Genomic DNA, 24,160 nt, shown 5'->3' on the forward strand with positions numbered 1-24,160 from the left:
TGTCTGCAATATGTCTGTACTTTGTTCGGCACTGGAAGCTTCTGTCACCAAGCTCTTCCTGATTCTGATTTGTGGCCGAATGATGTTCGGGACAACAGCACTCTTGCGCATGTGATTATTGCTCAATTAGATTAGATTACAAAATAATGCTTTGAAAACACACCTTTCATCACCAGCCTCATCTCATAGCAGGTTTTTTCATTCACTCTGCAATGATACCACAATTCATCAGTGGCGACTGCTTCTCTTATAAGCAAAGATCCGTTCTTTTGTTGTCTCGCTCTCTCAAACAGGGGGCGGGGGGGTTTCTCTGTGCTGCTTGAGGGCTTGTTTGGAGTGCGATACTGGGTTATATCTGTTAATTGGTGACCATTAATGACTTTCCAAGTGACTGGTTCAGTTCTGTTTTGTGGAGGATGTTCAGAGCATGTTAGTAACACTTGCGAGTTTAGCGTTGCATGGACAGAGTTCAAAGTTTTACACTCTGAAACAAGAGAAACAAAGAAGTAGTCATATTATACATGTATATGGCTCTCCAATGGTGGTTATTAGCTTGGTTGAAAAATCTGCATTCTCACGTATAACACTCAGGTAAAATTGTGTTGCATGAAGGCAGTCCTGATCGCTGTAGACCTGACAGTCATAAAGGCCACCATCGGATAATCTGATGTCTTTCAGATCAAGTGTAAAATTTCCATCATCTTTCCTCACAGACCATCTTTGGTGCTCTGATGCTGGAGAGCTGTCTGGATACATCAGGATGTCTTTAACCGGGTTGATACTGTGTAGTTTGACTGTTAGAGAATCCAGCGGGTGGGTTGGTGATTGGCAAGAAATAGACATGCTGTCACCGTGTAAATGGCTTACGTTCAACTGATGAACCTGCTTGCAGGGTCTCTCTGTTTCGGGTAAAAGGGAATAAAAAAGAGAAATGATACATCCTGAGAGAACTGGGACATAGAAAGACAGGAAACCACCAAAGGGTTTACAATAAAAAAAAAATAAAAAAAATCAAATGATCCTCTTGATTGTCTGTGTATAACAATATTAAATTCATAAACTGACTTTTATATCAATTTTGGATAAATATGTTGTCTGGGTTAATCTTTGCGCACACACACACACACACACACACACACAAATTAAAACAAAGACCGTCCTTAGTGACACACTTTCTTGCTTTAAAATTTAAGCTTTACACACTAGCTAACAGAACACATTTTTTTAGCACAATTGTTAATTTTTTTCCAAATTTCGAAATCAGTAACAATTACGTAACTTATATGATCCTCTTGATTGTCTGTGTATAACAATATTAAATTCATAAACTGACTTTTATATCAATTTTGGATAAATATGTTGTCTGGGTTAATCTTTGCGCACACACACACACACACACACACACACAAATTAAAACAAAGACCGTCCTTAGTGACACACTTTCTTGCTTTAAAATTTAAGCTTTACACACTAGCTAACAGAACACATTTTTTTAGCACAATTGTTAATTTTTTTCCAAATTTCGAAATCAGTAACAATTACGTAACTTATGAATGACATTGATCATATTCATGTCACACCCTTGTCACATTTACACACCCACAGTACATTGATTATATGCATATCTCTTGTTTGTATGTTGGTTAAATGAATTTGACTTCATATAAAAGACGCTTACCTTTGCATTCTAATAACGCTGCTATTAGAAGATACAGGAGTTGGAAATATGGAGACTGAAAACTCCTCATCATATACAGATGCTCACAGCAGGACAGCTGAACTCTATATGAGCACAAGCCACATCACTTCACTTTCACAGAGCTGTTTTCAGTTACTCCAAATTTAATGCGGAAGTAGGAAATAGGGTCTAATTCTGTGCAATGGGGAGTCATAAGCAATGGTCTAAGCAATGGGGAGTCATATTTGCAACTTTTAAATCTTATAATAGCAGATGTATTAGAAAGCTGCTGTTAGGTGTAGAGGATGGAAATGCAGTTTGAAGACTAAAAACACCCCATCAAATAGATAGTTTCGAGTATAGCTCACTGCAAAACAACTCATATGAGCACAGGCCACAAGACCTTTTACCTTCACACAGATGTTTTTGAAGAACCAAAGTAGGAAATGTTATCTGTGCAAAATGTCAGAGATGTGCAATTTTGCATACATTTTAAATAAAATGAAAACAATTAGCTACATGAGTTAGTTATTTTTAAGATAACATATAAACTTTCTCTGTAAACACCTATTAAAAGCTGAAGTCTAAGCAGAGAATGAAATATTATTCCTTTCTAAACCTTGATTTCTCATCTCTAGGGCTGTAAAACAGGAACACAAGTAGAATGCATGTTTTGGATTATTAACGCCATTTCCCTTTGACTTACTTTTGCTATGTTACACTGTAAAAAAATATGAATACTCTCTGCTAACTGACATTTTTGGAAAGATGTACAAAACTGCAATTTTAATTTCCCTCTCTTAACATTCACCTAATGAAATCATCAGTGCTCATAATCAGTGATTGGAAACTTAAAACTAAATTCAATCATGTTCCCTCCATCTGAATTCATTCACTTTATACAAAATAAAGTTTATTACTTCTTCAATTTATCCTTAATTACTTAAGTTAAATGAAAACATTAAAACAAAAACATTATGGTCTCAAATTAGGTCAGTTAGGCTATATTCTCAATTCAGTTACTAAATGGCATCAACTCTCTTTTTTTTACACTCATATTAAAGTGATCATTAAAGCTCTTTCACAAAAGGCCCTCTAAGGTGGAACTGATGTCTAGATGAATAAAAAAAAACCATGTCTGAAATCTATTTGACTCAGTGACATTGAAAATGTTAGGTGTCTAAGTGTGTGAAAAGCCATTTTCCCATTTTATGGACATAAAATAATTTAACCTGAGATTGCACAATAAAGTTTATTACTTCTTCAATTGATCCTTAATTACTTAAGTTAAATGAAAACATTAAAACAAAAACATTATGGTCTCAAATTAGGTCAGTTATATTCTCAATTCAGTTACTAAATGGCTTCAACTCTCTTTTTTTTACACTCATATTAAAGTGATCATTAAAGCTCTTTCACAAAAGGCCCTCTAAGGTGGAACTGATGTCTAGATGAATAAAAAAAACCATGTCTGAAATCTATTTGACTCAGTGACATTGAAAATGTTAGGTGTCTAAGTGTGTGAAAAGCCATTTTCCCATTTTATGGACATAAAATAATTTAACCTGAGATTGCACATCTGGTTTATACAGTAATTATGGTGATGTGGAGTAGCAGTTAAAGCTCAAGAGTGGAAAACAAAAGACTGGAGTTTCACTATCTCTTATCAGTTTTACAGCAGGACTGAAGTTACTGTGTGTCCAAAAATGAAGCATCAGTTCTTTTCCTTAATCAACGGGCAACTCTCATGCACACCCCATTCCACAGATTCCTCTCTCAGTCTTCAGCAGGAACTGGTCTTGTAGGTTGCTCTCGGTGAGGATGGAGGTTATATGGTCATCCATCATTCATGACAATCCATCATCATCATCATCATCATCAGAGCAGAGCTGAGCACTGAAGACTCCAGAGCTGACTGTCGAGCCTGCTGGATCTTCCTCCTGAGATAAAAAAAAAACCCGGTTTGACAGTAGTGTCTACCAGTGTAACACTATACATTCATGCATACTTTCTCCAAACCGCTTATCCTCTGTAGGGTCACAGAGATTCGGAGGCCTATTCCAGCATCTCAGGCAGGGGAAACACCCTGGTCAGATGGTCAGTTCATCACAGGACTCATAAATGTAAAACTTTTTCAACATTTTTTTTTTAAAATTCATGTATAATTATTAAACATGTAGTTTTTATTTATTTGTTTATTTTTAGATTTTTTTTAAAATATTACTTTTATTTATTTATTTATTGTCAATATTTGGAACAGTGGTTCTTGAAATTTCTGGAATCAAAAATGTATTGTGGTTAATTAATTTACATATATCGGCACTCCTTCGAGTCAAAAGGTTGAGATTTACTCATTTATAAACAGATTCTGTGATTCCAGGATGTGCATATGATGTGATGAACAGGGTGTGACAGTGGTTTTTCACAGCATGAGCAGTGTGTGCGGCTGATCTGGGGGAAGATCATTTGTGAGTGAGGTTTAGAAAGGTAAAGGACCTTAAGATATTAGAAGTGAGCAGTCTGGACACTCCAGTATTTTAAGAGACACACACACTGCCCTCTGCAGGCTTCAGTGAGCATTACATTATAGACTACAGTAATAGACTTCATACATGCACATATACTGTAGTAGATCATATTCTGAATACTGCACCAAGCACACCAAAATAGCAAATCAGCCATAACTGCTTTCTATTAAAAAAACAAAACAAAACTTATTTATATGAAAAATTATTTTAAATACTCCACCATTATCTTCTCTCTCAGTCACAGACACTTACTTAAAGGGGACATATGGTGAAAATCTGACTTTTTCCGCATTTAAGTGCTATCGGTCCCCGGTGCATCTCCCAGAAACCGTGAAAAAGGACAATCCAGTAACTTTGTTTTGGTAAGCCTTTCCGGCAAGCATGTGAAAAAAACGAGGCGCTCAGATTTCGCTCCCTTATTGAGCAGGAAGGGGGTCTTATTATAATATCACAGCCCCTTAATCTGCACGTTTTGGCACTGCTGTCACTTAATGCACAGATCTAATATAAACATGCAATTTATTTCCCAGCTGTTCACCTTCACACACATAACCGACTGTGTTTTTGTAACTTATGTGTGTTTTAAACATAAACTTCAGTGTATTTGACAGTTTAAGTGCAATAAGACATGAAAGAGAACTTACTTTAGTACTCACGTGCTTTCTGTGCACGTGCTTCGGATGTGTTCGCTCAGAAAACACTATATCAGAAGTTTAAACGGATATGGCTTTAAAACGCATGGTTTCAGTGCCTATACATGATTATCAAAACCAAACAGATGTTTTTTTGGCAGAGTGAGGTACCAGCAGTGCTCAACAACAATGATTTGCAGAGGGTCATTGTTACGGGGCTGACGAGACGTGAGACATGCGGATCCATGTGCAAGCTTTATTAAAGCAGAGAGGTCAGAAACACAGGCAGGGTCGAACAAAGGCAAACAGGTATATGGCGGGCAAGACACAAGAATAACTTCAGTGTATTTGACAGTTTAAGTGCAATAAGACATGAAAGAGAACTTACTTTAGTACTCACGTGCTTTCTGTGCACGTGCTTCGGATGTGTTCGCTCAGAAAACACTATATCAGAAGTTTAAACGGATATGGCTTTAAAACGCATGGTTTCAGTGCATATACATGATTATCAAAACCAAACAGATGTTTTTTTGGCAGAGTGAGGTACCAGCAGTGCTCAACAACAATGATTTGCAGAGGGTCATTGTTACGGGGCTGACGAGACGTGAGACATGCGGATCCATGTGCAAGCTTTATTAAAGCAGAGAGGTCAGAAACACAGGCAGGGTCGAACAAAGGCAAACAGGTATATGGCGGTCACGACACAAGAATAATCCTAGGGCTAGCGAAGCTCAACGAACGGCGAACAGAATCAAAAGGGCAAGTCTAAAGGGATAAATCCAGGAAAACAGGCAAAGATCAGAAACCGAGAAAACAGACAAGGCAAGACTAGGCTAGGCTAGGCTATTGCTGCCTCACTCCAACTTACATTTGTTGATCTTGTTTTTAAGCCTTGCAAACTTGTTAATGTTAACGATGAACAAATTGCCAAAAAGACTGGAAGCGTCAATGCATTCAAATGAGTTGAAAATGATAAACAAATCGGCATTGTTGTCACTGTTTTCCAGAAAAAGTATTTTTATCCACCTTATTTTTAACATAAGAGTGGATGTGGACATTTTTACCTTGAATTTGCAGGGCTTCCGTTGTCATTCGCTTCCATTTATTTCCACTGTACTAAAATAACTTGTCGTTTGATGTTGCAAATGGCGATTTTTTATGATATTATTTTAATTTATGAAATTATTTAATTATTTATGACCATAACCATAGCCATAGCCCAATTAAATTGTGTATTGCAATAAAAATATTATTAAAATATATAAAAATATATAAATTTATATATTTTAAAAAACATATAAAAATATATGATAGACATGATTGCTTTATATGATGAACAGATTTAATTTAAGCTTTTATTTACATATAAACACATCAAATATGCCAAGCAAGCTTCTGTTTATCATATTTTGATATGCTCAGTGTAAGCATGCTGATCAATGCCATTATGTCTTCCATTCAGTTTATGGACATTTCCATCAACCCTAAAGTGCAATGCATAAATTAAAATGCCCTTGAAAAAAAAAGTGAAAAAATCCCTCATATTTACACAGTACATTGGGTCATATTTTAAAGACTTTTTTAGTGTGTAGTAAAGTCTGTTTATATCAGTTCCCATAAGGCAAGGCTTCTATCAATGGCTATAAATTTGTATAAAATTGCATTTAAGTTGTTTTATTTGGTAAAATGATACATAGAAGAAGCATTTTCATAGTATAATACTAAGTCGTTTATGAAAATTTGCTGGAGGCATTACACTCATTTAAAAACATTCTTTCTATTATCACAGATGTTGTCCGGATTGCACGCGGGAGCTTCTGTTTGTTCACGCCAGCTGTTGGGGGATAAAGTTCAAAAATTAATTTGGTCAGCAAAAAGTAAATTCTTTGAATTATGTGCACTTTGCAGATGTACAGTATACATACTGTACATGATGCCCATTCTATAACGTGTGATAATAAATTCTACAAAACTCTTAAAAATTGCAATGGAAGCTGCATATACGTATAGCATATATTGTTGTGTAGTTTATGCCAGTCATGAAATTCAGACTTGAGAGGAAGTGCAGTGTTACATTTGGCATGTGTTTATATGTGAAGTTTTTAGTAAAGAATGTAAATTAGTCCAAACCAAAATGATGTGATTTTATCCCAGCTTAATTGTTAACATATTTTTATGTTCAGGACAGATATGAAGTGAACGATTTAACTATTGCATTGCAGTAACTTACAGGTGGTCATGGTTCGTAAACTACAGAATACAAAGGGATATCCAACCCTGCAAGAAAACAACTTTTATTAAATACACTTCATCAAGTATATTGCACATATGTTGTAAGGACTTACCATGAATATCACTTACCTCCTGAAATGTCAGATTAATATATGGAAGACAGGCAGTTCAATTCAACTACAAGACAACAAAAAAAAGAAGTACTTTACCATGTGATCAACTTCTACCATCATAAAATGGCATAAAAGTTATAGTATTACAGTTTCTTAATTTCATCATCATGATGGCATGATATGAACTGGATTTCACAATTCATTGCAACACACTCAGAATTTGTGGACTTACTTTGGCTGTTGATTTTGCTCCTTTGTTTTCTTAAAAAATATAGAATGACACAGTGATATGAGGACACACAGAGACACTACTGTGGTCATCACTATGTCAGATTAGTCGTCACTGTTTCACTCTCATCACTGTTATTGTCTTCAGTCTGACCAACAGGACTGTTAGCTGGGGTTTGAGCATCTGTGATTAATTAGATATACTTAAATGAACATCATCATCTGAGCCAGTCTGATTAAGTTCCTATTCCTGTAACTCAGCATTTAGTGGAAGCACCTTCAGCAGCAATTACAACCTATTTGTATTTTTGGGGTATAATGTGACAGGTTTGCACTCCTGGATTTGGGGATCTTCTCTGCAGATCCTCTCAAGCCATGTCAGGTTGGATGGGGACTGCAGTGGATAGCCCTTTTTAGGTCTCTCCAGAGATGTTTGATTTGGTTCAAGCCCGGCCTCTCGCTGGGCCACTCAAGGATATTCATAAAGTCCTGCATTGTCTTGTCTGTGTGCTTGAATGCCTCTGTCTGGCCACTCTACCATAGAACTCAGATCAGTGAAGTGCTGCAGTGATCTCCACACATGATCTCTGGAACTCAACCAGAGTGACTGTCAGGTTCTTAGTCACCTCTCTTACCAAAGCCCTTCTCCCCCTGATTGCTCAGTTTGGCTGGGCTACCAGCTGTAGAAAGAGTCCTGATTATTCCAAAATTCTTCCATTTAAGAATTATGGAGGCCACTGTCTTGGAAGCCTTTAATGCAACTGTGTTTCAACACAATTGTGTTTCTGCTCTGATATACATATTCAGCTGTTAGACCTTATATACATACATGTGTGTGTTTTTCTAAATCATATCCATATTTGAATTTGTCACAGATGTATAGAATTATCTCAAAGATGAACATTAACTTTCTACAAGCTTGTTTAAACATTCACACGTTCATATTATAACCAAACATATTACAACCCTGTGGTTCTCAAAATTTTTTGGTCTGCTTTATAATACTCACTGCTCTAACCACAGGCTACAATTTTAATCTAAACCTTTACCTAAGCATGTTTAACTTACATGTTTACTGTATTACCATAATCAAAACAATAATTTTGACTAAGTCTTCACCACAGGTCACATTTTAATAGCATACCTTAACTTAATCTTTCAAACGAATCAATGTCTGTCAGAGAGTCTGCACTGAGACTTTATAGGCTTAGAAATATTGCATTTCAACACACCTTTCATCACCAGCTTCACTTCATAGCAGGTTTTTTCATTTACTCTGCACTGCACCGATACCACAATTCATCAGTGTGTACTGCATTTCTTATAAGCAAAGATCCGTTCTTTAGTTGTTTTGACCTCTCATACAGAGGCTTCAGGAGTTTCTCTGTGCTGCTTGAGGGCTTGTATGGAGCGCGATACTGGGTTATATCTGTTGACTGGTGACCATTAACAACTTTCCAAGTGATTCGTTCAGTTCTGTTTTGTAGAGGATGTTCAGAGCATGGCAGCAACACTGAAGAGCCTGGGGTTGGATGGACAGAATCCAAAGTTTTACACTCTGAAACCAGAGAAACACATGTTAGAAACAGGCTTCCTTATTATTTGTTCATTTCAGAAACTGGCAGTCTCACCTTTGACCTTTAGGTTAAATCGAATTATATTAAGGCAGTCCTGATCCTTGTAGACCTGACAGTCATAAAAACCACCATCAGATAATCTGATGTCTTTCAGATCAAGTGTAACATTTCCATCATCTTTCCTCACAGACCATCTCTGGTGCTCTGATGCTGGAGAGATGTCTGGATACATAGGATGTCTTTATCTTGGTTGGTTCTGCATAGTTTTACTGTCAGAGACTGCATCGGGTGGGTTGTGATTAGGCAGGAAATAGACTGTCACCCTGAACACAGTTTACGTTCAACTGATGAACCTGCTTGCAGCGTCTCTGTGTCACCACTGAAAGGAAATGAAGAGCAAAATGAGACAAAGCACTGAGAGAATGGAGATGTGGAAACCACCACATCGCTTACAGTAACAAACAGCATTTGCTTTTTATTATGAGTAACTGATAACTGTACTTTTTAACTGGTTGTACCTCTACATGCATTAATACATTTTAGGAAATTAGAATAATACATTTTAGTGAAAGGCTACAGAGGATACAGTGAAAAAAACTAATGTTGTAATGATATTTTTTTTCTTTTCTCTATTCTAAGTATGAGTATAAGTTGTCTAAGTATAAGTTGTGTTCACCAGTGTTTAGTAAAGCCGTGGGTGAAATGGATAACTTTTCAGACTTCCAAAAAGGGCAAATCAAGGGAGCCTGTTCAGCAGGAGTGTCTGTAACATTCACAGCCCAATTGTTTGGTTTAAGAACAAAAGCCTTTACACTGCCAATAAAACTGTGCACACAAAGCTTGGCAAGACATCTGTAAAAAAAAGAAAAGTGGTCAAAAACTGAAAGTGAATGCCAGAGACTGTTGAACACTAAGAAGGACTTTGTCTAAACAACACAGAACTACTGCAGTGAAGGGACAGAAAACCTCAATATTCACATTGAGGACATGTATCCACAAGATCCGACCACAGAGAACTTCATAAAGCCAACATCCATGAAAAAGTGGAAATTGCTAAAACTTTAATCACAGACACTGATGCTAAAATGTGAAAAAGATGGTGTCATAATCATAATGGACAGTTGGAGCACCAAGATGAACGCCATCATCTGCCCTGGCCAGACAAATCACCTGACTATTTATCAAACCACTATGGATAGTTTTGGAGAGAAGTGTGAGAAGCGGATTCTCTGAAGCTACTGGCAGATGTTTTGATGAATGACGATCGACTGGAGACTATACCAAAGAAGTATGAATCTATAAGAAGGTTGGAGGCTGTATTAAAGGCAAAGGGTGGTAAAACACCCTAGTAAAGAAATAGAAAAAAACGCATATTTACCAGGTGTTCACATTATTTTGTCCAACTCCTGTATATATTAGTCCTTATATATAAATTTCCAACAAATGTATTGTCTGGAGGTTAACAGTGATTTCCAAATTGCACGTCCACGATGTAACATATAAATGACAACATTTGAATCATTATTACTGCAATGTTTCTATAATACCGCTTTGAAATGATGTCCACTATGAAAAGTGCTTAATAGAATAAAGACATGCCATGATTACACATCCATATCACACTAGTTTGTATGTTGGTTAAATGAATTTGACTTCAAATAAAAGACGCTTACCTTTGCATTCTAATAACGCTGCTATTAGAAGATACAGGAGTTGGAAATATGGAGACTGAAAACTCCTCATCATATACAGATGCTCACAGCAGGACAGCTGAACTCTATATGAGCACAGGCCACATCACTTCACTTTCACAGAGCTGTTTTCAGTTACTCCAAATTCAATGCGGAAGTAGGAAATATGGTCTAATTCTGTCCTCATATAGAGGCCTTCTATTAGAAAGCTGCTATTAGAATTGGAAGATGGAAATATGAAGACTAAAAACATCACACAGACCTTATACATTCACACAGTTGTTTATGATCTGTGTAAAATGTGAGAGATGCACAATTTCACAGACATTTCAAATCACCAAATCAATCAGCTACATGATTTTTTATTATAAAAACAATATAATATATTCAACATACTTAAAGATATAAACTTAGTCAGAAAGTATTATATATAAAATCTAGATGTAAAATATTTGGTGTTCAGTACTGTTACTGTCACTGCTGCCGCCAGTATTGCCACTTGTATTAAAACAAATTTTGTTCTTATACAAATTTAGTTTCGAATCTAACACTCAGTTGTCTGTACCGTTTGTCTGTACCATATGTCTATGACACATCAGCTACAGTATGTACAAAATACAAGTACACCATAAGCACGCCATAAAAAAAGACAATGGAGAAGAACTACTAAAGTACTGGATTTATTTTTGATAGAAAAGGTTTTGCTTACAGAAAAATACAAACCTTTGATTTGATCAGTGCTTAATGCAAATTCTAAAACCAATAAATACAAAATACATGTACATAAATCATTCTTATTTACTTTGGAATAAGAACAATTCCAAAATAAAATAAAAAAATAATAGATTTACAAGGCATTGTAGTGGTGTTTCATTCACATGAATCAGATGCTGTGTGCATAGATAAAGTCCTGTAGATATAGACAAGAACAGGCAGCTTTGTATCAAAAAATGAGTTAATGTGTCTGCTAAAGGATTAAAAGACTATGGTAGAAAATATCAGTTATAAACTTTATATAACATTTGCTTCAATGTTATACAGTAGATCATGTGCTGGTAAACTAACAAAATAAACAAAATTAACTCTTTTCATTGTTTTACCGTCAGGAATGAACAAACACTGATTTGTCTTTTAGCCAGTCGGTTAACGATTAACATGTTTGGTGGAAACAGAAACACTAGTTGATTAGTGATTTCACCTAAAAAAATACAATAATTGCACAACAGAAAAAACAGAATTTCACAGTGCAGTTGATTAAGAAAAGCTCTGCTGTTTTATAATGCTAAATTACATTTGCTACAGGCAAGTCAGCACTGAACTTGAATCTCATTCTTTAAGTTCAGCATTTGTATGGAAATTGAAGGAAATATAGTTGAAATGTAAATGTCTTTATTGTGATTATGTTTTTATAAATTGTATTTTAGCATCACTGATGCATCTGTGTAGTGCTGATTCACTCGTACCTGGAACTTCTCTGCATTTTTCCACTCTGTAAACATAAGGGAATAAGTGTTTTTATGAAGAGTTGGGAGTCTTAAGCAGAGAATGAAAAATAATACCTTTCTTGTTACTAAACCTTGATTTCCCTCTTTCTCATCTATTCTATTGGAACAGTTATATGCATGTTTTGCACTATTACCTGCATATCTCTTTGTGTTACTATACTACAATAAAGTGACAAACTTTTTATTAATTTTCCTCCCATTCACATGACTACTCTCTGCTAACTGGATTTTTGGAAAAATGTTCACTGCTGTGTTCATTTCCCTTCTTCTAATACCCTGATATCCTTCATCTCCCATCAGCCTCTCTTAACACACACACAATGAAATCATCAGTGCTCATAATCGGTCACAGGGCCCTCTCTGTTAATTCACTTTATACAAAACTTCTTATTTCTCCTATTAATCCCTAATTACTTAAAATAAAATAAACCAAAATTGTCTCAAATTGTCTTTGCTAATTTGAGCTGAGGTGAAATTCAGTTTCTAAATGGCTTCAACTCTGAACTGATCTCCTCTAAAAAGGTCTTTTTTATACTAAAGGGATCATTAAGGCTTTTCTCATAAAAAGAGACTCTAAGGTGGAACTGATGAATAAAGCCATGTCTGAAATCTATTTGACTCACTGACCGTGAAAATATGTGTGAAAAGCTGTCGTCCCGTTTTATAGATGATTTAACCTCAGATTTATAAATATTGTGATGTGGCGTAAAGGTCAAAAGTGGAAACCAGAAGACTGGAGTTTCTATTATCAATTTTAGAGCAGGACTGAAGTTACTGTGTCCAGGAATGAAGCATCAATGAAGAGGAATACCAGATTCCTCTCTCGGTCGTCAGCAGGAACTGGTCTGTAGGTTGCTCTCGGTGAGGATGGAGGTTATGCTGGAATGATCATACAATCCATCATCATCATCATCATCAGAGCTGAGCACTGAAGACTCCAGAGCTGACTGTCGAGCCTGCTGGATCTTCCTCCTGAGATGAGAGAGAAAAAAAAATACTATTTAACAGTAGTGTCTAAGAAAAAATCTAAAACTTTTCTTGTGTAATTATTATACATGCAGGTTTTTAGGCTTTAAATTATTTAATTTTATTTATACTATTATTTGGAAGAGTGGTCTCAACCTGGGGGCCGTAGCATACTAGGGGGCCTCAAGCAAACTTCCAAGTGGGCCACAGGATGAAAATATTTGTAATTAATATATTATTATTAATAGAATTAATATGAAAAATACTAGTAATATTATTCTGAACACTGTGTAGGAGCCTGTAAATTTTCATGTGTGTTTAAAGTGAATGTCATATAACTGTGGGCAAATATGGGAGTGTCATTTGGGATTTAAAACACCTGTTGTAGGCAATGGTTCTCTGGGAAAGAAGGGCGTGAGTGCGGGAACACACATTTTTTGATGTATATTCATTACATTTTTGCCTTGATTTAAATAATCTTCTGAACCTTCAAGAAATGCTTCAAGTTTTCGGTGGATAAAGTAAACATAAGAGACGCAAATGTAAAGGATGACTGACGTGTCACAAGTTATTTCCTCACTCAGCTTCTGTGGTTTTGGTTTGTTTTGTGGCTGCTTCACACTGAACCAAACACATCAAAACCACCATTATCTTCTCTCTCAGTCACACACACTTACTTGAGTTCATTCTCTAGTGCCATGACTTTGGACTGCATCGCCTCCTTCTGTTCCTGCATCTCCTCCATTTCTCTGATGGCCTTCCTCCTCAATCCATCCAGCCGCTCTGCTTCTGCCTCTCCTTCATCCACCTGCCTCTTCAGAGCCTTCACACGCAGAGTCAGCTGAAGAACCACACAGCATTAAACACAGAAACACTCCACGGGTCTCTCACATACACCAGTCATCACACACACTGCTCTATATATGCACATGTAACGTGTGTATTCTTCACCTGGTCTCTCTGTTCTGTGTGCTGCTGTCTCTCCTCATCCAGGGTGATGTTCAGCTCCTTTAGTTTCCTCTCCAACCGTCGCTGAGAGGACACCACAGAGCTCTTCTCTCTGCAAAAAACACGTACAACTATGTGCTTGAACCTCAGGACGTCCTAAACTTGAAGTGTACTGAAAGTTTTCTTATTGTTCAGGTGCTGTTTAATGTTGTGAAATGTAGTTTTTGGTATATTTTTTGTAAATAAAACCTAACTTTTTTCCATTTAATGAAATTATTTACTCTGGTGGGGCCAGTAAAAATATTGGCAGAGCAAATTAAAATCTAATCAAGCAAATACACCTGCTGACAATTCCCCCAGTGTTGTTTTATTAAAAAAATTAAACATCCAAAATTAGTAGTAGTATTAAAGTAGGAGTGGCAGTTTTCGCGAACCACTATATGGACTGCATTGTCTACAGTCTGTGTATTTTCTAGCAGCATAAAGTGCTTTCAATTAAAGAAGAGTGCTTTTCTCAAGCATTCTGTAGTGCTTTGTGGTTAATGTAATTGTTTCTGCCACTTCATGGTAGTGGTTTTAGAACCGCAGTTCATTAGGACCTTTTTTATTTACCTCTCCTCTGCACGCAATCGTTCCTCAAGGTCCTGGATTTTGTTCTCCAGCTGAGACACACCAGTAGAGGAACGCGACTGGCCCTCCATCTCAGCTACACGAGATTTATAATCCTTTATCTGAAAGAGATGCAGATCAGATGAAACCTGGTGGCCAATCTGAAGGAATATATTGTGCAGTAAAAAAAGAAACACTTTTATCATTCTTGTTATCACAGAAACTCAGGCAAAGATAATGCAGCATACAGTATGACTATAGATTTGCCATACTGTTCAATGGTCATGTGGCGTACCTGTCTCTCCAGAGCGTTTTTGTCCAGCTCCAGGTCTTGTTTGGAGGATCGTTCTTGCATGAGCTCTGCACGCAGCTGTTCAATCTACAGAGTAGAATTACCACCACATTTTGATTAAAGCATTTAGCAGATCACAGACCTGAATGTCTTAACAGTTGTAGAGGCACAAGGATAATGAAAGTAACTGTAATTAACTTTTAATTATGGGTCACTACAATACAAAAAAATAAAAATAAATAATAATAATAATAATAAAATAATAATAATAACATTATTGGGCAATAATCATATACTACCATTACAGCACTAAATAATAATCCTTGGCAACATCTCACAAAAAAATTAATTTATTAAAATGTATAGAATTATGTATAACTCAAGCCCTTTGCTACTACTATACCAACTAGCCATATTATGGTACATTTATTTTTATTTGTATACTTATATCTGTATGTTTTATTTTAATTTTTATATATATATATATTATTTAGTAAACGAAGGCAGCATTACAGCTGTGTATACACTACTGTTCAGAAGGAACACATATTCACTATTAACTAAGAGCTTTCCCTAAAAAAAACCTCCTAATTTGCTGCTTATTGATAGTAAGTAAGGTAGTTGTTGTAGCAGTTATGTTTAGGTATTGTGTAGGGGTAAGGGATCTAAAAAATGGTCATGCAAAATAAGGCATTAACATGTGCTAATGAACAGCCAATATGCTAGTAATATGCATGCTAATAAGCAACTAGTTAATAGTGAATAGTGTTCTCTACTCTACAATGTTCAACTACAGGTTCATCTACAATTTTTTTAAAGAGTATTTTTAGTCAGCAAGAATGTATCAAAATGATCAAAAGTGACAGTAAAGATATAAATAAATACCATTCTTGTGAACTTTCTATTCATCAAAAAACGTAAAAAAAAAAACAAACAAAAAATTTTTTTCCAAAAAAAAAACAAAAAAAAAACTAAACAGAACAACTGCTTTTAACATTGATAATAATAATAATAATAATAAGAAGAAATGTTTATTGAGCATTAAAACAACATAAAATAATTATTGAAGGATCCAATGACACTGAAGGCTGGAGTAATGACTGCTGTTAATTCAGCTTTGCCATCACAGGAATAAGTTACTCATTTTAATTAAAGATTTTTAAAAAATCTTACCAACCCCAAACTTCTGAATGGCAGTGTACCTGATCTCGGCTCCTGGTGATTCTTTCTGTCAGCATCTCAGCATTGTTCTTTTCCTCGTCTAACTCAAGCTGCAGGTGCTTGATTTTGTCCTGCAGGTGGAGACAAATATAACAGAGTGAAGACAGACTGTTATCACATCACTATTGCCATGACACCTTTTCACTAAGACACCAGATGTGAAGGTGAAACACACACCTCCAAGCTGCGGATCTCTCGTGAGCGGTCATTTTGTGTGGTACGCTGTGTCTCAATCTCACTCTCCAGATGTTTGAGGCGGTTGGTGAGCAGCTCTTTATCTAATAAAGCATTGTCTCGATCCTCATAACTTGAGAACAGCTCCTTCTTTTGACGGGCCAACTAAAAACAAACAAAATTGTATGACCACAAATTGTTGACTGATTAAATATGCTTGGACAAATTCAAAAGTATGAACGTTTTTATTAGGCCAGTGTTGCACCTCTTCCTGTAGGGAATGGATGGTGCTCTGAGCTCTCTCCAGCTCACCGAGCTTCTCTTTGACGTTTTTATGTGAGTCCTGCTGCTCTTTCCTCCACTTCTCTTTCTGCTCGTCCAGCTGAGCCTGCAGGAGCCGCACCTCCTCACGGGATGCTGCAGACAAGCGCTCTATCTGACATAGAGAAACAAAAAGGGGTGGGAGGAAGCAAGAGAGAGATAAAAACAGGCAGAAAGTAAAAGAAAAACTAAGCTGATGCATGCCAGGTTCAAATTTGTGTCAATGAACACATACCTCTTTATTGAGTTTGTCTAGTGCTCTCTCCTGCTGCCTCTTCTGATCCTCGAGCTGTGCATTCTCCTTGCGGACAGAGTCTCTGTCCTTCTCCTTCTCTTCCAGATTACGAGTCAGCTCGTCCCGCTCTAGGCCCAGTCTGGAGTTCTCGCGCCTGGACTCCTCTAGCTGCTGCCTTAGTTTCTTGGTCTCCTCCTGCTGCTCCTGTTCAGCCTCAATACTCTGAGACGTGCGCTCCTGAAGCTGAGACTACAGACACACAGATAACACATTAGAGAAAAAGAGAGAACGAACAGATAACTGTCTGTTTTTGAATGCATGACATCAGCTAGTGATTTCAAAAGTGACAGAAAGGATCATGAAAACAATAACTGTGAGTTTTCAACCATTAAGCTCACTTATAACATGGCAATAAGTCACTTTCTAAAACCATCACCCCCTCTGGTTCCCCTAACCATAACCCTAACACCTGAACCTCTAGACCATCATATCACAAAAAGCATCTGAAGACACATCTCTACCACCCAACAGTCTTAAACCAATGCACTTACACACACTATTTTTTGCAGTTGAATGGGAGGGAAAATAAGGTGCGCCATTACATAACTATGTTAATCTGCATCCTAACCTCAAGGCGTATGATTCTCTCCTTCATACGCATGTTGGTTTCCTCGAGTTCCTTGTGCTCATGTGCCAGATGGTTTGCTTGGGTTTGAGCAGAGCTGAGTTTGTCTCTCTCTGTCTGCAGATCTTCTTCAGTTGAGAGTAGCTGACTGTGCATTCGGCCCACCTCGTCTTGCATGTCACTCAACTCCTTGCGCAGGGCCTCCACCAATGAGGGTTCAGCTAGCTGCCGGAGGTTAAATTTTTTTTTAAGTAAAACACAAATGGAGGCTACCTGCTTTTATGCCATAATAATTTTAACTATACTGTACTGTACCTGTTTGGCCCTCTCATGAGCTTTTGTCAACTCTTCTCTATCTCTGCGTGACTGGTCCTTCAATCTGTCAATCTCATATTTCTGCTCTGCTTCAAGCTCCTGTTTGCTCTTCTTTAATAGCACAATTTCCATTGTCTTCTTGTCAAGATCTGTTTTTAATTTATCCATATCTGTTTGGGCCTTCTGTAGGTCAGCACGACAACGCTCAAGTTCCTATGAAAATACAATGAGTATTTTAAGTCTCAGTGTGAAAACTTTTATTAATTTAACATTCATAAGCAAAAGTGTGTGTATATACCTGGCTGACTGTCTGGGTCTGTTTGGGATCTGGTATCTGCTGTTTCATTGTGTTGACTTTCTCCTGCAGATCTTTCAGCTCCTCCTCAAACTCCTCTTTCTCCATACGAGCCTGGAGTAACCTAACACATACAGAAATATATACACACATAGTACAAACACAGGCAAACACCATATGCAAACAAAAAAGCTAAACTGTAAGTGATTAATAACAAATATGTACACATTATGATATGCATAGCAGCTATTAAAATGTCCTAAATGAGAATTTCTTATAATACGATTGAGCTCCTAATATTTCCTGATGATGTTAAATTGGGTGGACAAACTATTGATTTAGTGTCAAGATCCAAGATCCATAATGTGAAAGAAATGTTGCTTATGTGCACTTTTTTATTGGACTCTCTCAATTAATGGTACCATCTTGCTCTGTTACAGACAAGCCATTCAGAGATGGAAAAGTTTGTTTGGCATATTAAATTTGTAGATTAACAGCATATTTTCTGAATGAATAAATAAATAAATAAATAAACAACCAGCAGGATTTTATTTCCTAATGATGCAGAGTATTTCTAATGATGAACTAGTGAATAAGTATTTAGAGTTGTCATACAGATTTTATTACGATATTCTGTAATGTTTAGTAATTAGGATTTTATGTTTTAAAATCTTTTTATGTTTCTAAAAATTTTATGTTTATACTGCTCCCCGGGCGCCACAGCATAAATGGCTGCCCACTGCTCCGGGTGTGTGTTCACAGTGTGTGTGTGTTCACTGCTGTGTGTGTGCACTTTGGATGGGTTAAATGCAGAGCACTAATTCCAAGTATGGGTCACCATGCTTGGCCACATGTCACGTCATTTAAAAGTGTGATTTAGTACACTAAAAATTTTTTTTAATTAAAATCACACACAAAGCATTCAATAATTTATTATTAAATCATCAAATCATTTGTTTAAGATTATGGTAGTGGGATCCTAATAGGTTACTAATAGGTTCAATCACACATCTACAGATAAATCTACAATTTCTCTCATCTAATCTGAGAGCGTTTCTCACTCTGCTTTGGGTTGAACCCGCTGTCCACTGCCCCAACAAAATGCATACAACGAAAAAGGAAAGACATATACACATTAACAAAAGAGACAGAACTAAGCGTAATGCAAAACTAATTAAACAGTATACCTAAACTAACTAGTGTAAGTGTGACTCACTCTTGTTTGGTGTTGCGTAGCTCTTCTCTGCTGGACTGAAACTGCTCTCTCCAGTGGTTTCCCTCATCTCTGCTCTCCTCCAATTGCTGCTGAAGAGACCTTACCGTAGAGTTCACACGGTGACGCTCTGCTTCAATGGTTTCCTGAGACTAAGGCACAGAGAGAGTGCATTTGTGCAACATGATTCCTATGCAAAGTGCTTTGAGTTTAATCACTTCTCTCACTTGCACAACAACAGGTGTTCAACAGGGTTCTGTCTTAGGTCTCATTTAATTTCCTGTACAAACTCCCTTAACGTTGGGTGTGTACCTGTGAAACCTGCTCCATGCTTGTTCGTAGTCGCTCCATGTCTTGGCTGTACTGCTCTCTGAGAGCCTCTATCTCCTTGTCATGTGTGGAGACCTCATCTTTCAGTGCCCCCTTTAGAGCAGTCAGCTCCCTCTCTCTCTGCCTCAGAATGTCCTCCTGCTTCTGACACAGAGCTGCAGCTTCGGCCAACTCATCTCTCACTGCCATCAACTCCTGTACACAAACAAATCATAATTCTTTTTAATGATCTCAATAGCAGCACAGCAACATAATTTTACTACTAGTGCTTTGCAATTTTTGTCAGCAGCCAAATATATACAGTACAGTATGTGTAAATGAAATATTTTAAGGGTTTTCACAGGTTTAAAAAAATAGACACTTTCACCTGTCACCAACAGCAATAAGGTGTTGATTTGTCATTACAAATTTATTTTATTTTTTTGCATTTGTGACCATTGTAGTCTCAGTCTAGTTTGTGTGTGTGTGTGTGTGTGTGTGTGATCACCATGTGCATAGTGTCAGCCTGAGCTTTGTTGACCGTCTCTCTCCTCAGCTCCTCCTGTAGTCCTGCCAGCTGATCCTCCAGCTCTCTAACATGAGACTCTGCATTCTCTCTGTCCATTCGTAACTGAGTTAGCCTGAGAGAGAGAAAGCGCACAGACAAAACCTAGTTTAACTATATATTATGTTGCAGATTTTATATCATTCTCACCACAGAGTGTGAATGTCCATGTTGGTAAACACACAATAGTGACAAAGGTATTTGTGTCTGTCTTACTCTGAATGTGTTTGGTGCAGCTCTGTGTTCTTCCGGCCCAGCTGTTCCTGCAGCTGTACATTTTCATCCAGACATTTCTCAAGCTCCTCCTTCAAGGAGTCGTCAGATCTGTTCACCTGAAATCCGAGGGGCAACGATTATACAGCTATGCCCTCTAAGTATACATACCCCTTTTATCGTAAGTTTAAGAATATTTAAATTAAAGAGAGATCATATTTTTATTTTGTTGTATTTGTGTTTCACATTTTAACATGTGTTGCTTCAAGCATCAACTGCTTGCAGTTTTTTGTGATAGTCACTGTGGGGAAGAACTCAAATATGCAGGGCATGCTGGGGGCTTGAACCATGAAAGAATGTTTGTGTAAATTATATTGACAGTACTAAATTATAACTTTATAATTATTTCTTTGATTGCTGAATGTTCGCTTTTTTAGGATAGTTAAAATAAAACATAAAATCAAAAAAATACAATACAATATAAATTATAACTTCATTAGGACAGTACTAAATAAAAACATTGTGCAAAAAGGGGACGGTAAACATATGATAATAACTGTATATGACAAGGCATTACCAGATTATGCTCCAATTAGCCCAAAACACTATAATCCAAGTCCACCTCTATGATAGTATTTAGAAGATAGAGTAGTCATTAGTGGTTTGCTACCCCTGCTGGGACATATAGTAATAGGCTTGAGGATTTAATCCTGTCTAAAGATCACTATACTAAGTAGCCTAATTGCTCACAGAAAGAAACAATACACTCCTTTGCCTTTAAATTAAACAAGGAAGTACATATGAAGAGTTTTTGTAAAATAAAAAAGTAATAATGTGAAATACTATTACATTTTAAAATAACTGTTTTCTATTTTAATATATTTTAAAATGTAATTTAATCCTGTGATGGCAAAACTGTTTTCAGCAGCCATTTCTACAGTCTTCAGTGTTACATGAGCCTTCAGAAATCATTTTAATATGCTGATTTGGTGCTCATAAAATAATTTCTTATCATTATCATCTATGTCGAAAACCTAATATTGCTGATTAATATTTCTGTGGAAACCATATTTTTCTCAGGATCCTTTACTTTTGGGTCATATAACAGTGTAATGTCAAGATCTTTTTTCAATTTGCTGCACCAGTTTTAAAAGTCTCGTAATTAACTTCAGTTCAGGTACTCTAAAACTCGCCTATGATGTTAACTTGTTCCTGGCAGCAAAACCCCGACGCATCCATCAGGCGTCTATGCCCTCTCTCTGTCAGACAATTATACAGAAGCTAAATGGCCCACTGTTTGCCTCTGAGAGTAACGCTTATGACTTGCATTGCAAACTTATACAACATCATATGTTTATGTTTAAATATAAGCTTGACAGAGGGCATTACAGGTTTTTTTTTTCATTTACATTTTGAATTTCTGATGGGTAATTATTGGCATTTATAATTTTATATTACATTACATTGATCTATGCTCTGCATCTCTGTCTCTTTTTTGTTTGGAATATTGTATGATTAATGAGCTTTTGTGTGGTGGAGGTAAACATTCCTTCCTCCTTTCACTCTAAAATGGGCTCAGCTGTTGTAAGTGAGTGGGATCCGCTGCCAATTCATTATAGCTTAGCAAGAGATGCCAACACCTAAAAAGCCATCAAATGTAATGCCCATTTTACCAATGCCTGTCTGCGTACTGAATACAGTGCCAGCTGAGCTTAGCTCCACATCTAGACCAGGTGATTTTATCACTAGAGTAAATCATCTCTCACTGCTGACACTTGTTTATGACAGCTTTTTAAATATGGCAGATATATTTCCAGCTGGGTTTAGTCAAAGTCAGATCACTCTGTGGCTATCTTGGTAACACCCCGGGCAGCTATTTTCTAAGCAGATAAAACAAGTACATCTTTTATGTACTTGAATGAGGAATGATGGCAATATTCTAAACTGTCTGTCAAGATTATGCCTCAATAACAGCCCACCACATCACCAAAGAAATCAGCAATGGTATAATATATTTTGCTTCTTTATCTCAAAGCACACTAAAAAGTAAAGTAAACAAATATGCAATATCTCTATCAAAAAAGCCAAATGGCTCTTATAACTGAAGGGAAGGACTTTCACAAGGACATTACACAATTACAGTCTCTGGTTTAGTACACCTGAACTGCCTTTCAATATATAATTCATTTAGTATTAAAGCCTCTATAGAACATTGTGTCTTTTTTGTATGTTCTGTCATCGACCGTGCTTCAGTTCACCTGAAAAGCTGAACTGGTTGTGTTATGGCGGTCGAAGCACCTGAATCACAAGTCTTTCATTTTTTGTTACATAATCAGGTATTGATATTTGTTTTATGCTTCAAAATGTGAGAGACTGTACCTTCAGTCCTTGAATCTTATTACAGATGACTCGAACTCTGTGCTTAATGACAGCATCTCCCTCTGTACTCCTGAAGAATTAGGAGAAACAAAATGTAACCAAATGTTTAGTCTGTACATATTGCTGTTACGCATCAGAACAATGGTTCCCTTTCAGTCGGTCACTCTCGACGTCACGTCGGATGACCGACGAAATTGGGATCTCGCTTAGAGAGACCAATCTACTTCGAGTGTAAACTAAACGAGCCAATGCACATTGACATGCGATTATTGCATCCAGCTGCCGCTGATCACAGCGTGAGTATAAGTAGGCAGCAGATGCAGCGCATATTCCTTCAGGGAACGAGGGTTACCATACGTAACCGAGACGTTTACCCCTGATGAAGAACATTGTAGATTATCTGCTGTATCTGATCTTCGGTTGAGAACTCTGACCCCGAACTTTGACCCTGGTCCATCAAAAGATCAGGAGTTACCTGAATGGAGATAACGGTCAAACACAACCCACACAGAATATGTGCAAAAAAATAAAGTAACATTTCTTAATGTTTAAAGAGTGGATAACAATTGATACATCTAAGTAGTAACATAAGTGTGCACTCTGTCAGCTGACACCAACAAGCTAAATGACATTCAATGCCAGAGAGAACAGAGTATCAGGTTGATGAATTGCTTTACTGTAGCCTACTCAAATTACATTCTTCCAAAACTCTGACAGCATTTTAAGGCATCCGAGGTGCACATGCAAATGCAAAGGTTCAAATAGTCCAAATGCAAAGGCTGTTCCAAAGAGTAGATCCCTTTTTTTGGCAAGTATCCTTCACAAAGAAGAGAATGCAATCCCAAGTAAACGAGAATGAGTTGAGAAGTGTCACTTAAAAATATATTTCATTCAAAATAAATAAACTGAATAAACATTTAAATACATATATGCATGCACACATATAGTTTATAGTCTGAGCTACAGGAATAATATTAACATAACTTTTTTAATTAAAATGAATTAATTAATAAAATTAATTATTAATAAAATCTATTAAAGGGATAGTTCACCCAAAAATGAAAATTCTGTCATTAATTACTCAACCTCATGTCGTTTCAAACCCGTAAGACCTTCGCTCATCTTCAGAACACAAATTTATTTTTGCCTCAAACACAAGATATTTTTGATGGAATCTGAGAGCTGTCTGACGCTGCATAGACAGCAACGCAACTGAAATGTTCCCAAGTCCAGAAACGTAGCAAGGAGATCTGTAAAATAATCCATGTGACATCAGTGGTTCATCCGCAATTATAC

General features: G+C 36.8%; 1 protein-coding gene and 1 pseudogene across 3 annotated transcripts in view; both read right to left on the reverse strand.

Moving 5' to 3' along the window:
• The window catches only part of LOC107723377 (uncharacterized), a 12,578-nt pseudogene extending 1,749 nt beyond the window's left edge, over positions 1 to 10,829 (reverse strand).
• A 337-nt stretch (positions 10,830 to 11,166) lies between these two features.
• LOC107723515 (cingulin-like) overlaps positions 11,167 to 24,160 on the reverse strand; it is a 29,454-nt gene continuing 16,460 nt past the window's right edge. Inside the window, exons 4-23 of one of the 3 annotated variants that reach the window (XM_016532180.1) lie at positions 23,239 to 23,339; positions 22,865 to 22,934; positions 20,489 to 20,604; positions 20,216 to 20,348; positions 19,711 to 19,923; positions 19,402 to 19,550; positions 19,247 to 19,273; positions 18,189 to 18,309; positions 17,891 to 18,103; positions 17,579 to 17,800; positions 16,951 to 17,199; positions 16,660 to 16,830; positions 16,398 to 16,559; positions 16,202 to 16,291; positions 15,003 to 15,086; positions 14,711 to 14,829; positions 14,102 to 14,210; positions 13,828 to 13,991; positions 12,996 to 13,156; positions 11,167 to 12,168 (exon numbers count right to left, since the gene is read on the reverse strand). In XM_016532180.1, the coding sequence (XP_016387666.1) occupies positions 13,015 to 13,156; positions 13,828 to 13,991; positions 14,102 to 14,210; positions 14,711 to 14,829; positions 15,003 to 15,086; positions 16,202 to 16,291; positions 16,398 to 16,559; positions 16,660 to 16,830; positions 16,951 to 17,199; positions 17,579 to 17,800; positions 17,891 to 18,103; positions 18,189 to 18,309; positions 19,247 to 19,273; positions 19,402 to 19,550; positions 19,711 to 19,923; positions 20,216 to 20,348; positions 20,489 to 20,604; positions 22,865 to 22,934; positions 23,239 to 23,339 (2,655 nt within the window). In that variant the 3' untranslated portion in view covers positions 11,167 to 12,168; positions 12,996 to 13,014. Of the gene's footprint in view, positions 13,157 to 13,827; positions 13,992 to 14,101; positions 14,211 to 14,710; positions 14,830 to 15,002; positions 15,087 to 16,201; positions 16,292 to 16,397; positions 16,560 to 16,659; positions 16,831 to 16,950; positions 17,200 to 17,578; positions 17,801 to 17,890; positions 18,104 to 18,188; positions 18,310 to 19,246; positions 19,274 to 19,401; positions 19,551 to 19,710; positions 19,924 to 20,215; positions 20,349 to 20,488; positions 20,605 to 22,864; positions 22,935 to 23,238; positions 23,340 to 24,160 lie in introns of all 3 variants that reach the window. The other 2 variants (XM_016532178.1, XM_016532181.1) reach the window with 2 other exon arrangements.

This window comes from Sinocyclocheilus rhinocerous, unplaced genomic scaffold (assembly GCF_001515625.1).
Source record: "Sinocyclocheilus rhinocerous isolate Xijiao unplaced genomic scaffold, SAMN03320098_v1.1 scaffold241, whole genome shotgun sequence".
NCBI classification, from domain to species: Eukaryota; Metazoa; Chordata; class Actinopteri; order Cypriniformes; family Cyprinidae; genus Sinocyclocheilus; species Sinocyclocheilus rhinocerous.